Consider the following 14,227-nt stretch of genomic DNA (forward strand, 5'->3'; position numbering starts at 1 on the left):
AAAAGTTCAGTAAAGTAGATTTGAGTCTGGACTTGCCATATCCTTAGCTCTGTGATCTTGGGGAAGTTGCATAATCTTTCCTCATCTTGGAAATGGCGACAATACCAGTTACCTCATAGCACTGTTTATGAGGATTAAAGAAATAATGTATGTGAAGCCTTTAATTACAGTATTTGTAACAGAGTAGGCAGTCAATGAATGATAGCAGTTACTAGTTACTATTATGCTTTACATTGACCATGAAAGTTATACTCCAAACTAATGTCATTATTACAATTCCTATTTATTCTGGAGGAAAAAAAAATGGGTACTGTTTTTAAAATCTTTTCGTAAGTTTAACATTGATGCTATAAAAACTTTCAATGTTACTTGGGTTACAGTCCTTAGTAAGTGTTGAGATTGTGACTGAGAGTAGTATTAATAACGTCATTTTATTATATTTTAAAATGCGACACCTTAAATAAAATAAATCTAACAAAACTCTAAACTACTTTCAGTGCTCTTTGGTATTTCCTGTATTGTTATAGAGAGGGTTTAAAGCAGAATGAAAAGCACACACAAAACACTCAGAGACCTGGGGTCTAGCCCTATTTTGCTATTAATTAACTGTAAGACACTAGAAGAATCACCTATTCATTAAAGGCCTCCACTTTCTCCCCTGTTAAAGAATGATTAGGAATATTACTTTCCTCTTTAAAAGTTTATACTCTTGGGAGAGGTGGGAATGGAGAGTTGTTGTTTAAGGGGTACAGAATTTCAGTCCAGGACTATGAGAGTGTTCTGGAAATGGATAGTGGCAGTTGTTCACAGCAATGTGAATGTAATTAATGCTGCCAAACGGTACACATAAAAATTGTTAAAAAATAGTAAATTTTATGATATATTTTACCACTATAAAGAATTTTACAGTCTGTGCTCTGTATCCCTTTAAGTCACTCATTCACACCCTCATTCATTCAAATATTTACTAAGTGCTTATTATGAACCAAGCACTGTGATAGGGAATACAAACAACAAGACTTAGAGCTGAGTAGGAAAAATAGACACGTGTCCAAATAAGTGCTATAAACTACCAAATGCTTCATAAAGGAGGCTGGAGTAGGAGTTGCAAAAGCAGGAGTCCATTATATCTGAGAGGGTTGGAAAAATCTTCATAAAAGACCCATAAACTGAGTCTTAAGAGAACAGCATGTATTCACCAACTGGATGATATGCATGACCACAACTGTTCCTTCTCCCATAGTTAACTTTTATTTTTTTATTTTTTATTTATTTCTTTTTGCGGTACGCGGGCCTCTCACTGTTGTGGCCTCTCCCATTGCCGAGCACAGGCTCCGGACGCTCAGGCTCAGCGGCCATGGCTCACGTGCCCAGCCGCTCCACGGCATGTGGGATCTTCCCAGACTGGGGCACGAACCCGTGTCCCCTGCATCGGCAGGCGGACTCTCAACCACTGAGCCACCAGGGAAGCCCTTTTAACTTTTAAATCTTCATGACTAGAAAAGGACAATTCTCTTACAGTGAACACTGGAAGTAACTCTTAAATAACCCAAGAGGGTTAAAAGTTCGAACCTAGTAATCCCCTTCTTCATTATCACCAAAGAAAGAAAGAGAGGGAAAAAAAATTCAAAAACCACTACATTAACCTCCAAGCAACCAAACCAACACTAGAATTACAATAAAAGCTACTTGGGTTTTCATTGCTAACTCAAATAGATATTAAAGGGAAAAAGCAGGCCTTCTAAAAGACTCAATATTGTTTATTTAAGAAGTAGAAGGACAGTTTAATGGGTCTTATTACAGCACTAAAATAAGGTATTATTTGAATAGTTTGCTTAGAGAAACTGAATGACTTCATTTAGGACACCACTGAATAAGTGATTGTATCAGTGCAGCAAACGGTGCCCTGGAAGAGTTCGGACCCTTCAAATGGGAGAGCAATTTACTTCCAGGGAGCACCTTTGCTTTCACTGGGAATTGGGACTATAAACAAACTTACGTTTCCATTATCTTGTTTTTAATTTTATCAAAAGCTGTTTGGTTTGAAATAAACAATCCTCTAGAGCCCTTGAAATCCTAAACATATTAAGAACAAAGGAAGAGACTAGTTAAATATTTCAGTGTTATAAAATGCCAAAAAAGAAAAAAGGTGGTGGTGGTGGGGTAGAAGGTTTATATGAAATATATGGAATAAGGAGGTATTTCCCCACAAGTTAAAAAATACTAGTTTGGTGTCAGTCAATAAAGCACTGCCAAAAGGGAATAAATGCAAAGGCTGAAGACCTAGAAAAGTTGTGAATGACCATTACCAACATTTATCAATGTCTATTTGTAGCTCTACACGGAGAGATAATCCTTTAGCAGGTAAGCCTGTAGTAAGACATACTTTTTGTTACATATTTTGGCTCAGATCAAGGGGTCACCGAGCAATTGAGACACAGACTGCTTTCCAGTCTTAGTGTGGCGTTCTCTCCTTACTCAAGGTATTTGCTATTAGTAATTTTCTATGAATAGTTGTTAGCCTATGTACCATAGATCAGGGTTGTTTTTTAAAGAAAAAAAATAGAAATAAAAGAGGTAAAAAGTAACACACAGAAACTGCATGGTGCAATAAGAATAACAGGAAATGAGGATTCAGGGAGCCTGAGTACACACAGTGGTTCTGCCATCAGAGAAGCCAGTGATGATGTTAAGTCATTTACTTGCTTTTAGCTTAATTTATTTGGGTACTTTAAAAATAACAAGTATGAATGGATGTATGTATTTAAGTAGAACCATTATTTCAAACAAAAGTTTCCCTGGAAGCTTCAGTATACATAGAGAAAAAAAGGGGGCTACTCTTATTGAAGACAAAATGGGAGCCTGGAGTCCTGCCCAAATAACCCTCCTGTATCCTGGGGGGATGAGGAGGGGGGGTGGTATACCTCTGCAGAACCCCTAGGCTACTCAATGCACTATTTAAAACTGCTGGAATAGATGAGTGGATGTTTCCATTCTTACATTTCACGGACCAGGAAAAGTTCAAAAAGATTTCAAAAGAACATAATATCAAAAAATAAATTTAGCTTTGCTTTATGAAACTATTGCTAGCCAGAGAAAAAGATATTATAAACCAGTTTTAGGAAACACCTCCAGACCATCTCTCAGGTATATTCAAGTTCTAAAATTATATAACTTCTTCTACTACTATTGTGAAAGAACTAACCAAAACCACTTTACCTAAAACTATCTCCTAAGACTACTATTCATTAAGTACATTAATAAAGCACCCCAGAGTCACTAAAATTTTTAAAAGCAATAAAAGAAAACAGAAAGAGAAAATCAAGTTAAAATTTACAGTGGCTACATAACATCAACATCAAAACATACATCATTTTAATTATTTTCATATAATTTCCCCCACGCCTAAAAAATAAAAACTATAAGCATCATCTGTAATATAAAGTCCAAGCAATGCTTAACTTTCCGGTGTTTAAGTGCCTCTGAGCTGTTTCCCACTCTTTGCTCCTTCACACTCAGTGTTCAGTTTTATCAACCACATACTTTATATCTTTACATTTCTGTAAAATCCTTCCAGCCACCAGAGGTTGGTATAAGCATGTGAGACCATCAGAGTAACATGAGGAAATCTAGCTGGATAATGAGGTAAAGCTGTATTTCTAGGATTATGTAACCTCCCTGAATCCAAAAAGCAATGTGGTCTATTCATCATTGCTACAACTACTTTTCAGATCTCAGTTTAAAATTTCTAACTTATAAGAACACACAACATCCCATTAGCTAAGGTAAAAGTCAAATATTCTTTAGCAGTTCAAATATTTCAAGGCTAAGGAAATTTTTGATACCCAAAGACCTCTGTCTCTCAAATCACTAGACATTGGGTACCCTGAAAACTTTCTTAGGAGTTTCAACTTCCTATTTCTCTCCAACTCCTGACACTGCACATAATGTATTCTAGGCAGATCTTAGATCTATCTTTCAACAAAAAGTTGCATCAGCTTTCTGAGAGGTCCATTCCAACTTTATTTTACTGCACTCCAACTTCAAAGCAATTTTTCTTAGGAATACTTACTGTGTATTGGGAAGAGATAACCACCAAGCATCATTTATAAAATTGAGAACTCACAATATCTTTAAACTTTCTCTTTTCTGGGAAATAAAGATAATACTATCAACTTTTATTCTAACACATTTTTCCAATTTTTAAAGTAATACTCTGTGTCTTCGATGTTCCTCCTCCTATAACATGATGTTTGCTAAATGAAGCACAAAACAAGGTAGAAAACTGTTCTGTGAGTCTCCCTTTCTCACACTTCCAGTTTCTATGCATTGATTTCTTGAAATAGGTATAAATGGGTAAGAAAACACCTCTGGTGCTATAGTAAGTCTGCAAACATCACTTTCTTTCACCACTAAGGTATCTTTTAGGTATAGGTTCAAAGACTGAAGGATGCTCTAGATTGAAGCTGACCAGAAGGCCTCAGAAGACAACAGCCTCAAGTCACACAATGACTATGTTTAGACATATTAAAGAAAAGACAAAGTTTACTCTAAAACTAAGACATATCCATAATTTAAAGCGTGTGTGCGCATACACACACAATTGGAACACCTGATAATTCATCTCATATATTTCTTTTTAGCTATCACAGAACTCTGGGCCATCACCTCTTTACAGAGTCCCTCCAACATCTTCTGGGTCTGTTTCCAAAGGGGCACCTGAAAAGCTGTAAGAGCCTCCATCCTCTGTCACTTTCATTTGAAAAGAAGCTGGGTGCAAAAAGGTTAGCCCAAGCTAATTCCTTGGCCTCCATGAGTCAGCTTGAATCTGTCACTGCTGTCAGTCCTTGGTGTGCTGAGGAATATTTGAGTCCTGTATACAACCCATCCTCTCATCTCTCTGCTAATATCACTCTTATAAGAGGAAATCCAAAAAAGAGGGAATATGTATATATTTATAGCTGATTCATTTTGCTGTATGGTAGAAACTAACACAACATTGTAAAGCAACTATACTCCAAAAAAAATTAATTAAAAAAAAAAGAGGGCTGCTGTCTCTGAGCACACACAGGGCTGTGAAATGGAGGCAGCTCGACTATTCAGAGCAGTACTAAAACACCGCCTCTGTCTATTGAAAGCTCCTGGCTGAGCAGCAAAGCCATGTCAGCTGTTCTTTTCTTTGTTCCCAGTACAGTCCTTAGCACTTATACAGAAATGAGACAACCTCTTGACAAGGAAATCCTCCTCCTTTCTTAGACATCAGGAAACAAAACACACATGACAAACAGGGGAAGGGGTGTGGAGTGGAGGGATGGGCTTGGCTTGAGAAGTTCACTTTAGAGGTCTACCCCAGTGGTAAAACCGAACTCTGACAGCCTTTACGGCTTTTCATTTCCCAGCTGGCACAGTATCAGAACCAAATACATACAGCAACTTATAGGGAAATAAAAGAAGAGGCAGGCTCAAGGGTGAGAGTAATTTCTTTCTTACAGCTTAAACCACTACAAAAGATGAAGCATACAGTGTCAACAAGTATAAAAAATAAACCAGACTTAGTAATATACACAAATATGCACAAATCACGCAAAGGAAATACAGGGTTTTCTTTTGGCTCCAGACTGTATTGATATCTTTCATTTTATAATTTCATGTGCAGAAAGAAATGAGAGCTTCTTAGTAAAATAAAATGATTTATTTTTATGCTGAACATACAATATTCATAAATATCAACTGCTTTCATTAAAGTTAAGATTTCCTTCTTAAATTTAAATTTTTCCCACTATAGTCCCTGAGATCTCATTTCCATGCCATGACAGTTTACATCTGCATTTTAAAAGCAAATGCGGAATCCACCACCTGATTTAGCAGTTAGGCTGCACACACTGTAGCTCTCGTTTTAGGGCACCTTTGAAGACAAAGTGATATTTAATACTAAATATAAGCAGTCTTTTCCTCTTACACTGAAGAGTAATTGCTTCCCACTTCACAACTATAGCATGAGTTATCATCTCTGACTTGCTCTCTAAGTGCTATGGTCAGCATGGAAAAAAATGACAAAGAACATTACAGCTTTACTCAAGGGAGTCGGATCTTTGCTAACTGCTAAGAAGAAATGATGGCTAGTCAGGCATAGCACAATGAGATATAGCATGAGAAATGACATACATTTCTGTGCCCTGGTTTTAGGAAATCATTTCTACTAAATGTCCTCAGAATGCAGAAGCTGAACTTCCTTGGTATCAAACACACCAGATAAAAATTTTAGCTGCACATGGATGATGGTGTTTACAATTGTACATATACTTGAAAGAAACTGTACATATACACTTGCTGAAAATTTTTGTTTACAGAATACAGTGAAGGTGGGAGATATAGAGTGCTTTCCCCTAAGTTCTAGGAGTTGAAGCAACCAATACTTTCAGGGTTATCTATTAGCAAGTTGGGTTCACACAGGCTGTCTCTCTAGTCTGAAGATGACATAGAATAAAATCCTATCAGGCCTGGCCCACAGAGTCAACCATCTCCTACACTTAATACAAAACATAATGGAAAAAGATGGTGAGGGTAGGAGGGCAAAGCCCAACAAACAAATTATCTTATGTATTTTTCATCCTGCACCACAGAGGAAACAAATGAATGTGAGAAAGCAAATGATACACATACACGGACTTAAATCCAATTCAAATGACATGATGTATAAATAAATATAAATTGCATCTGGAAAAGAAGAGTATTTAAATTCCATTCAATGTTACAAACATTCTTCTCATTAAAATATAAACCCTTACCTTTGGTTGTTTCTTACTGGCTTCTCTTCTGGCTTCCCTTTCTTTCAGTCTTTTCTCCTACAGGAAGAGGGGGAAAATTAATAAGTTTTCATAATCATTAAGTATGTGTCAAACAGATCTGGAATCAAATTACAGTTAGACCATTTACTAGCTGTGCAGTTTTGGGCAACTTATTCGCTACCTCTCATTTTCTCATCTAAACATGGAGATAACAGGAACACACATTTCATAAAGTTGGTATAAGAACTATACAAAACAACATAAATGCTTATTAGCACAATGTCTGAAATATGACTGGTTCACAGTGTTGGCTATTAAAGTAAAAAGGAAGAAATGCAGTAATGATTATTTCCCTTTTCCTCTAAAAGCAGAATTTATAAAGGATATGAAATCCTCATCCTTGGGGTTCTTAGAAAAGTGGCAATATTTTTCTCAAAACAAAAACAATGGAAGATTATTCTTATAAGCACCTTATTTTACTGAATTGTTTTATAATTTCCCCATTAGTTTTCCAATGATCATAAAACAGGCAGAAAATGCAGCACTAATGTTTTCAAAATAAGAAAAATAAATATGTATATTAATAAAATTCAAAACAACAAAATGAAGCTAAAGTTGAAAAAACTTTTGTTTTAAATAAAACACCTCTTTTCCTCTTCAAAAAATAAAGTGGTAAAACAATATAGAGGCTAGTCTCAATCCAGAATTCACAGCTAACTATTTTAAATTTAATGAACTACTAGATCAATGTAAAAAGTGAATAAACAGCAAATAATTCTTTCATGAAACTGCGACCATGATTCACTCTTACATTAAATATCCACTAACATGAGAATTAACAATTTTTTCAGTCTGGACAATCTATCATTATCACTATGCTTCATACATAGCTTTCTCCAGATTGAAGAACCAATTCTAATACATACTCTAGAGACAGACCTGAGGCTGCTCTGTTGCTCACAGCTCTGAGAAGGGCAAGAAACTGCTACAATCCACACTATACACCCTATCTAGGTTTACAGACTTCTTTTTAATAAAGTGAGAACATAAATGTTAAAAGTTTCAAAGGGGCTTAAGTACTAATTAATGCAAAGAGGAGGGGAGTCCAGAGAACTTATAGATTCAGTTTTTATAGCTTCAGATTGCACAGCAGGAAAGCTAAATTCTAAGTGAAACTAACAAAAACTCAAATTCAGATGGCAACTGTTCATGTGTCATACCCCTGAATAATGCATAATGTTAAATTATTCTTTTCTGTGATTATTATTCTTTTTCTACACTAGTTTTGGAGAAAATGGATTACTTTGACTTCCAAATAAAACATACAACTAAAAGAGCATGTAAAACTTAAACAATGTGCAATTATACAGAGAAACATTCTAAAGATTATTTGGAAGTTCCAGGATCAAGGTCAGGAGAAAAGGAAAGATGAAGAAATCAAAATTAAGAACCTGTTGTCAAACACATTCTTTTTATTGTCAAAGAGCTTAGTAAGTGAGAGACTGATCTCAAACATGGGTCTCTGTATGCCAAGTCTAGTGCCTTTTTTGGATACATTATAAAAAAAATTAAAAGTCAGGATTTGGAGAATTTAACAGGTGTGACTTTAATAACAGAAAAAAATAAACTTACTATTATTTTACCAAGCAGCCAATGAATGCAATAGTTATTAAGATACTATACATGAATTGGTTCTCTAATGAGCTTATGAGAGTTGTTCTGCCACTAAAGTGAAATAATTTCAGTGTGTCCTCATTTGTGGGAGGGGGAAAAAGTTAATGGATGGCAGTTTGTAAACATCTGCACCCAAATTTTTCACAAAAGTTGGCACCAATTACTGATTCTCTATGAGTATTAGCAGACTACAAAATAAATGAAAGTAGCAAAATAATATTAAAGAAAAAAATTTTAAACCACTGACCATAATTATGCTTAGCTTGAGAGGTGGCTTTAGTTTGTGGATGGATGTATTTGTAATTTTCTCTCTCTTCTCTCTTTCACACATACACAATTTAGTTTCATTTTCCACACAAAGTTTTCATGTATGGAAAGTAAAATTAAGCAGACAGTATTTTATGTTAGTCTACAAAGATCACAGTAACTTTTTTTTTTTTTTTTTTTTCGGTACACAGGCCTCTCACTGCTGTGGCCTCTCCCGTTGCGGAGCACAGGCTCCAGACGCGCAGGCCCAGCGGCCACGGCTCACGGGTCCAGCCGCTCCGCGGCATGTGGGATCCTCCCGGACCGGGGCACGAACTCGTGTCCCCTGCATTGGCAGGCGGACTCTCAACCACTGCGCCACCAGGGAAGCCCCACAGTAACTGTTGAGTGTTGCACTGCTTAAACTAATTTTAAAACTACAGCTACATAAAATGTCAAATAACTAGAGAGTGATAAAACTTTACTTTTATACATATGTATCTGTTCATTAGCACATTACTGCTATCGTTATTTTCTTACTAACAGTAGAAGCACTGAATTATTAAGGATCAGCAGTGTGCTAAGCATTTTACATATATTTTTAATTCTATGTAACAAAACTTTTGAGGTATTATCATTCCCATCTTATAGATGAAAAAGTTGAAGATCAAAGTGATGAAGTAACTTTCCTGATGTCACACAGCCAGTGTGATACAGCTGAGACTAAAATTGGGTCTATGGAGTCAACACCACGTGGAGTCAACTCCCTCAACTCCAGCACACGTCTACACCTCTTCTCTCCTCCATGAGAAAGTTTACGCAGCTTTGTTAGATGAACAGTTTTTTTGTTTGTTTGTTTGTTTTTGCGGTACGCGGGTCTCTCACTGTTGTGGCCTCTCCCGTTGCAGAGCACAGGCTCCGGACGCGCAGGCTCAGGGGCCATGGCTCACGGGCCTAGCCGCTCCGCGGCATGTGGGATCTTCCCAGAGCGGGGCACGAACCCATGTCCCCTGCACTGGCAGGCGGACTCTCAACCACTGCGCCACCAGGGAAGCCCAGATGAACAGTTTTTATCTTAACAACATGTTTCAGCCAAATGTTGCATTTCCTTTTATTATTAATAATGGTCGGTTACCGTATGGGTCTTTCATCCTGAGAGCATTTTTTTCCTGAGAGCATTTTATGTACACTATTTAATTAATTTTTGCCTGTTTCCTGTCCAGAACAAACAGATAATGAACCACATTTAACAGTCACACAAATTGTTGTTGTATTTATTCAGTAACTGGCCTTCTCCCAACACAACAGAGCATCTGAAAATGGCACTTCAAAGTTCCAAAGAATAACCTCAATATGTTCACATCAGACAAACTCTCTCTAAACAAGTAAACGCAATCTCTCTTTTGGGGCTTTTCATCTAGCCACTTTAATCAGAGCAGAAAAAAAATATTAACAAATTTCTACTACTATTGAACACCAGTATTGACTCATTATAGTCAATGAAGAATATTTTAAACTTCAAAATTTAAATTGGCTATCAGAGTTCACATGCGCATGCAAGTAGAATAATTTTTCCTTTTAAGATTTCTGCCACAAGTCTTAGGTGGATGAGGGATATTCAAAACCTGTAAAATGTGAAATGAACATGACCAGAACATGAAAATGAAGTATAATAAAAAGAACAAACTTTCAATATTGGGTGAAACAAAAAGAAAATTAGAAAACTTCTCTTTCTTATCTTAAAAAGCTATATTAGCACTCTATCTGAAAAGAGGAAAGAGTGAACATTAGTCTTTAAACAGAGGAGAACAGGAAATAGAATTATGGTAATCCAAAATTTGGGAAACGGATATAGGGAAGAAAGTACAATTTCTTCTTTTGCTAAGGCAGGAAAAGGGTTCTTTTCTTAAAAGAAGAGTATGTGAATCATAAATGCGATGTAAAAATAAAACGTTGAATTACAATGACTAGGGGAAAAATATAATTGAATCTTATTAGATTCCGTAACCGAGGTTCCTCACCCCCACCACACACACTTAATTTTAGGTGGTTTAAATGCTTTAAATCCTTTCTTTTCCTATTTCATTTTTTAGGATTGGTACCAAAAGGTATTTTATGCCAACAAAAAGATGGCACAATTTTATGTTTAGTTCTGCCATGCTACAAATGATTAAGTATAAGAAGATCATGAAATTCAATAATAAAAATCAAATTCAAAAGAAAACAGAAAAATTACATTTCAATGTACAAAATACTCCTTTATAGATGTTACTATATGTCTTTTGGCTTCTCACACACTACAGGTCCTTAGCTTCCAGAAAAGAAAGTACCATGAAATATGAATTTCAACATCAGTCAGGACTACGTATTTAAACCATTTTCATTCCATGGTGCTTGGAAATCTGTAGATTTAGAAATCAATATTTTTCAGGAGCTGGTGGAAGCATATAACCTATCTGAATGAGTCTCAGGCAACTGTGTCAGTTTGGTAAGGAATGGAGTTCCCAGCTGTCACATAAAGAAGTAGGGGACATCAATCCTCATTTCAGTATTACAGGAACCTCTTTTTCAGGGAAGAAAACTGGCTCAACAAAAGTGAGTAAAAGAATGATTACAAGGATTTTTGGCCCTGAAGATACCCCCTGCCCTCCAAGAACAAAATCCCAGTAAGCCTAAATCCCTCCTGGGAATGAAGAACACAACAAGGTTCTCTGATCTGTTACCTGTTCTACAGAGTTTCATCTGAACAACATAAAAAATTGGGCTTCCATATATAAATCTATAACAACTACAGTAAGGATATGAAGACAGGGAGAAAAACAAATTTACACAGAAACACCGATTCACTAATCAATTCCTTCAAACATTTGCTGAGCTACTATGTTCCAGGTCCCGTGGTGGGGTTTGGGTATATAGGGATGGGCAAAACAGACACAGCCTAGCTTCCCCTCATCTTTGTAGTCTATGACCTAATCTTGTCAGATCCCTGAATTCCATCAGCATCAAACTCTGCCCCTGCTCCTCAACCTCTCCAGCTACTGACCATCAATCTAACCACCACCCCACCTCTCAAACAACATATGGTGTTTTTTTTTTAAAAAAATCCACAAAACAAAGAACTTAACAATAAAAATAGAAATAATAAACAGGTCAAAGACTTGCCACAAAGTAGATAAGACCTATATAATCTTGAGTATTTATCTCATTTGGATGCTGGATATGAAAAAAGGCCCAAATACTCAGATGTTGGACTGACTATCACAAGATGATATAAGCTCATGAGAATAAGAAGAGAAACCTCCCAGGTAGACATCTCTGAATTATAGGCAAAGGTTCTATAGTAATAGGCTGGTTCCTTTTTTATAATAAATCCGGTTGTGATGGTAGTAGGAAGGGGACAGGTAGTAGGACGGTTGTACAAGATGAGAATCTCCTTTCCTGCCTTATAAATAAGCTTTATTCATAAAGTGAATTTTAGAATTAAGTATGGGATACATGTCCCCCCATGATGACATTTCTGACAGTAAAATGTCATAAGCTCGTATGAGCTAGACCAGTCTCTGACAATGCCTTAGATGCTTAAATGGCCATACCTACTTAAAAATGGATTATGGTACTAGTAACTATATAGCTATGCAACGAACATTCAGGGAAAGGCAATGTTAGTATGTGGTCCTAAACTAAACTACTAACCACAGTGCTTATTTTATTCTAAATTTATTTGAGACCAATGACTTTGCTCTGGAAACATGAACAATTTCTATTATGTGTCATTCCTTCTTCAAAATCCTCATCTCCAGCTGTCATCCTCTACCTTTTGATTCATTGCTTCAGAGTTATCCTGTTGTAAGAGAATGGCTATTGGTATGAGATAGGTAGCAGCTACATAGTTAAAAACAGTGTGTAGAGAAACAAAGACCTTGGTAAGAGTCCCAGGGCTACTATTTGTAAGCTTTTATAAGCTGTGGGGCCTTGGATAAATTACTTGACCCTTTTAAGTCTTAGTTTTATCATCAGTAAAATGAGGTTAACCCACTTATATCAGAAGTTAATTGTTAGCATATAATACGACACATAAAAAATGCTTAGTGCAGGGCCCAGTTAACTAACTGCTACTTGTTATTGTCCTTCTTAATGTTCTTGTTATTATTATTCCTAGCATGCCTGATTACAGCTTCCCTCCTTCTTGATTATCATAATAAATTTATGTTTAAGATACCTGGATTCCATGCCAACTCAATTCTGTGTAAACAACAAAACAAAACAGATTTTCTAAAAAGTCCCTTTAATTCTTTCTTAACGTTCTAATAATATTCATGCTAGTAGTTAAGTAGAACCCAGAGCAACTTTGCAAACAGTCCAGAGACACATTACGACATGACACCTAAATATACAACCCAAAATGGATAAAGCACTCAAAGCAAATTTCAAAGAAATGAAAGAGAATCTCATAATGAATTGCTTCTCTCCACTCTCAGCTGTTAAAGCAGATATTATCACACTAAACACAAGCTATCTTTCAGAGCTAAGATGATGACATACACCACAAAGCAGATTTTCATTCCATTTAAGTAAAAACCTTTCAATGATATGATCCATGGCCCATCTTTCACAGTTCTGACTGAATTATCAGAAAACAGTTTCTTAAAAAAAAAAAAAAAGAAAGAAAACACAGTTTCTGTGCAAAAGCAGCACTTTCGCCTTTACAACTTAGTAATTTACTAATGGCTTTATATGTAAAAATATAGCTTTTGCTACAATTTTACTTCTGATAAATAGTTTCAAGAGGTTTAGCAAAGAAAACAGTAACAAGGCCTAATTAAGTATAGTTACTTATAAATTGCCAGGGAAAGAGAAAGACCAGAATGGTCTCAGAAGAAAATGATACTTAATGACTACAATGAAGACTCATGAAGAGAAACAAAGCTATGGACTGGGTGATCCAAAGCAGTTATGCAAGGGCTCCTGAAGTCCCCAGAGCAAGTGGCTAAGTTCCAGCAAGCGGGCAGCTGAGTTCCACTCCCAGTGATGCCATAAACTGTACTGCCTTTATTTTTTCTTTTGCTTTTTTTTTTGGCTATAAACTAGTTAAAATTCTATAGTTCATTTTCTAAATCTTTAGGACAAAGATATTTACTTGAGTCACAGTAGAAATTACACAGATTTCAGAATTTGGTAGGTGAAAAATGAGTCAAGGACAGGTGTTATAGCATGGAGGAAAAACAGGTGGGAATAAATGAATAGCTGAGACCTACAATACAAAGACTGAGTGCATATTAGAAGCTATGGTGTGAGGCTGTTAATTTTAAACACCAAGAACAAACAACTACTTTCAAACAGAATCATTAAGACTAATGATTATATATATTCACTTATATATAACTTATATATTAACTATCTTATCCTCTTAAACCAAAAATATAATCATGAAATACAATTATTTTAAACATGCCGAAAGATTTCTAAGCTCATAAAAGCTTCTAAAAGTGATACATATTTTAAAAATATATAATATGTGT

At 35.9% G+C, this 14,227-nt stretch overlaps 1 protein-coding gene across 1 annotated transcript in view; it reads right to left on the reverse strand.

Annotated features, from left to right (window-relative positions):
• DDX10 (DEAD-box helicase 10) overlaps positions 1-14,227 on the reverse strand; it is a 281,032-nt gene that overhangs the window by 100,461 nt on the left and 166,344 nt on the right. Inside the window, exon 16 of the mRNA XM_024766407.1 lies at positions 6,789-6,845. Within this exon, the coding sequence (XP_024622175.1) occupies positions 6,789-6,845 (57 nt within the window). The remainder of the gene's footprint in view (positions 1-6,788; positions 6,846-14,227) is intronic.

Source organism: Neophocaena asiaeorientalis, unplaced genomic scaffold, assembly GCF_003031525.2.
Source record: "Neophocaena asiaeorientalis asiaeorientalis breed wild unplaced genomic scaffold, Neophocaena_asiaeorientalis_V1.1 scaffold623, whole genome shotgun sequence".
Lineage (NCBI taxonomy): Eukaryota > Metazoa > Chordata > Mammalia > Artiodactyla > Phocoenidae > Neophocaena > Neophocaena asiaeorientalis.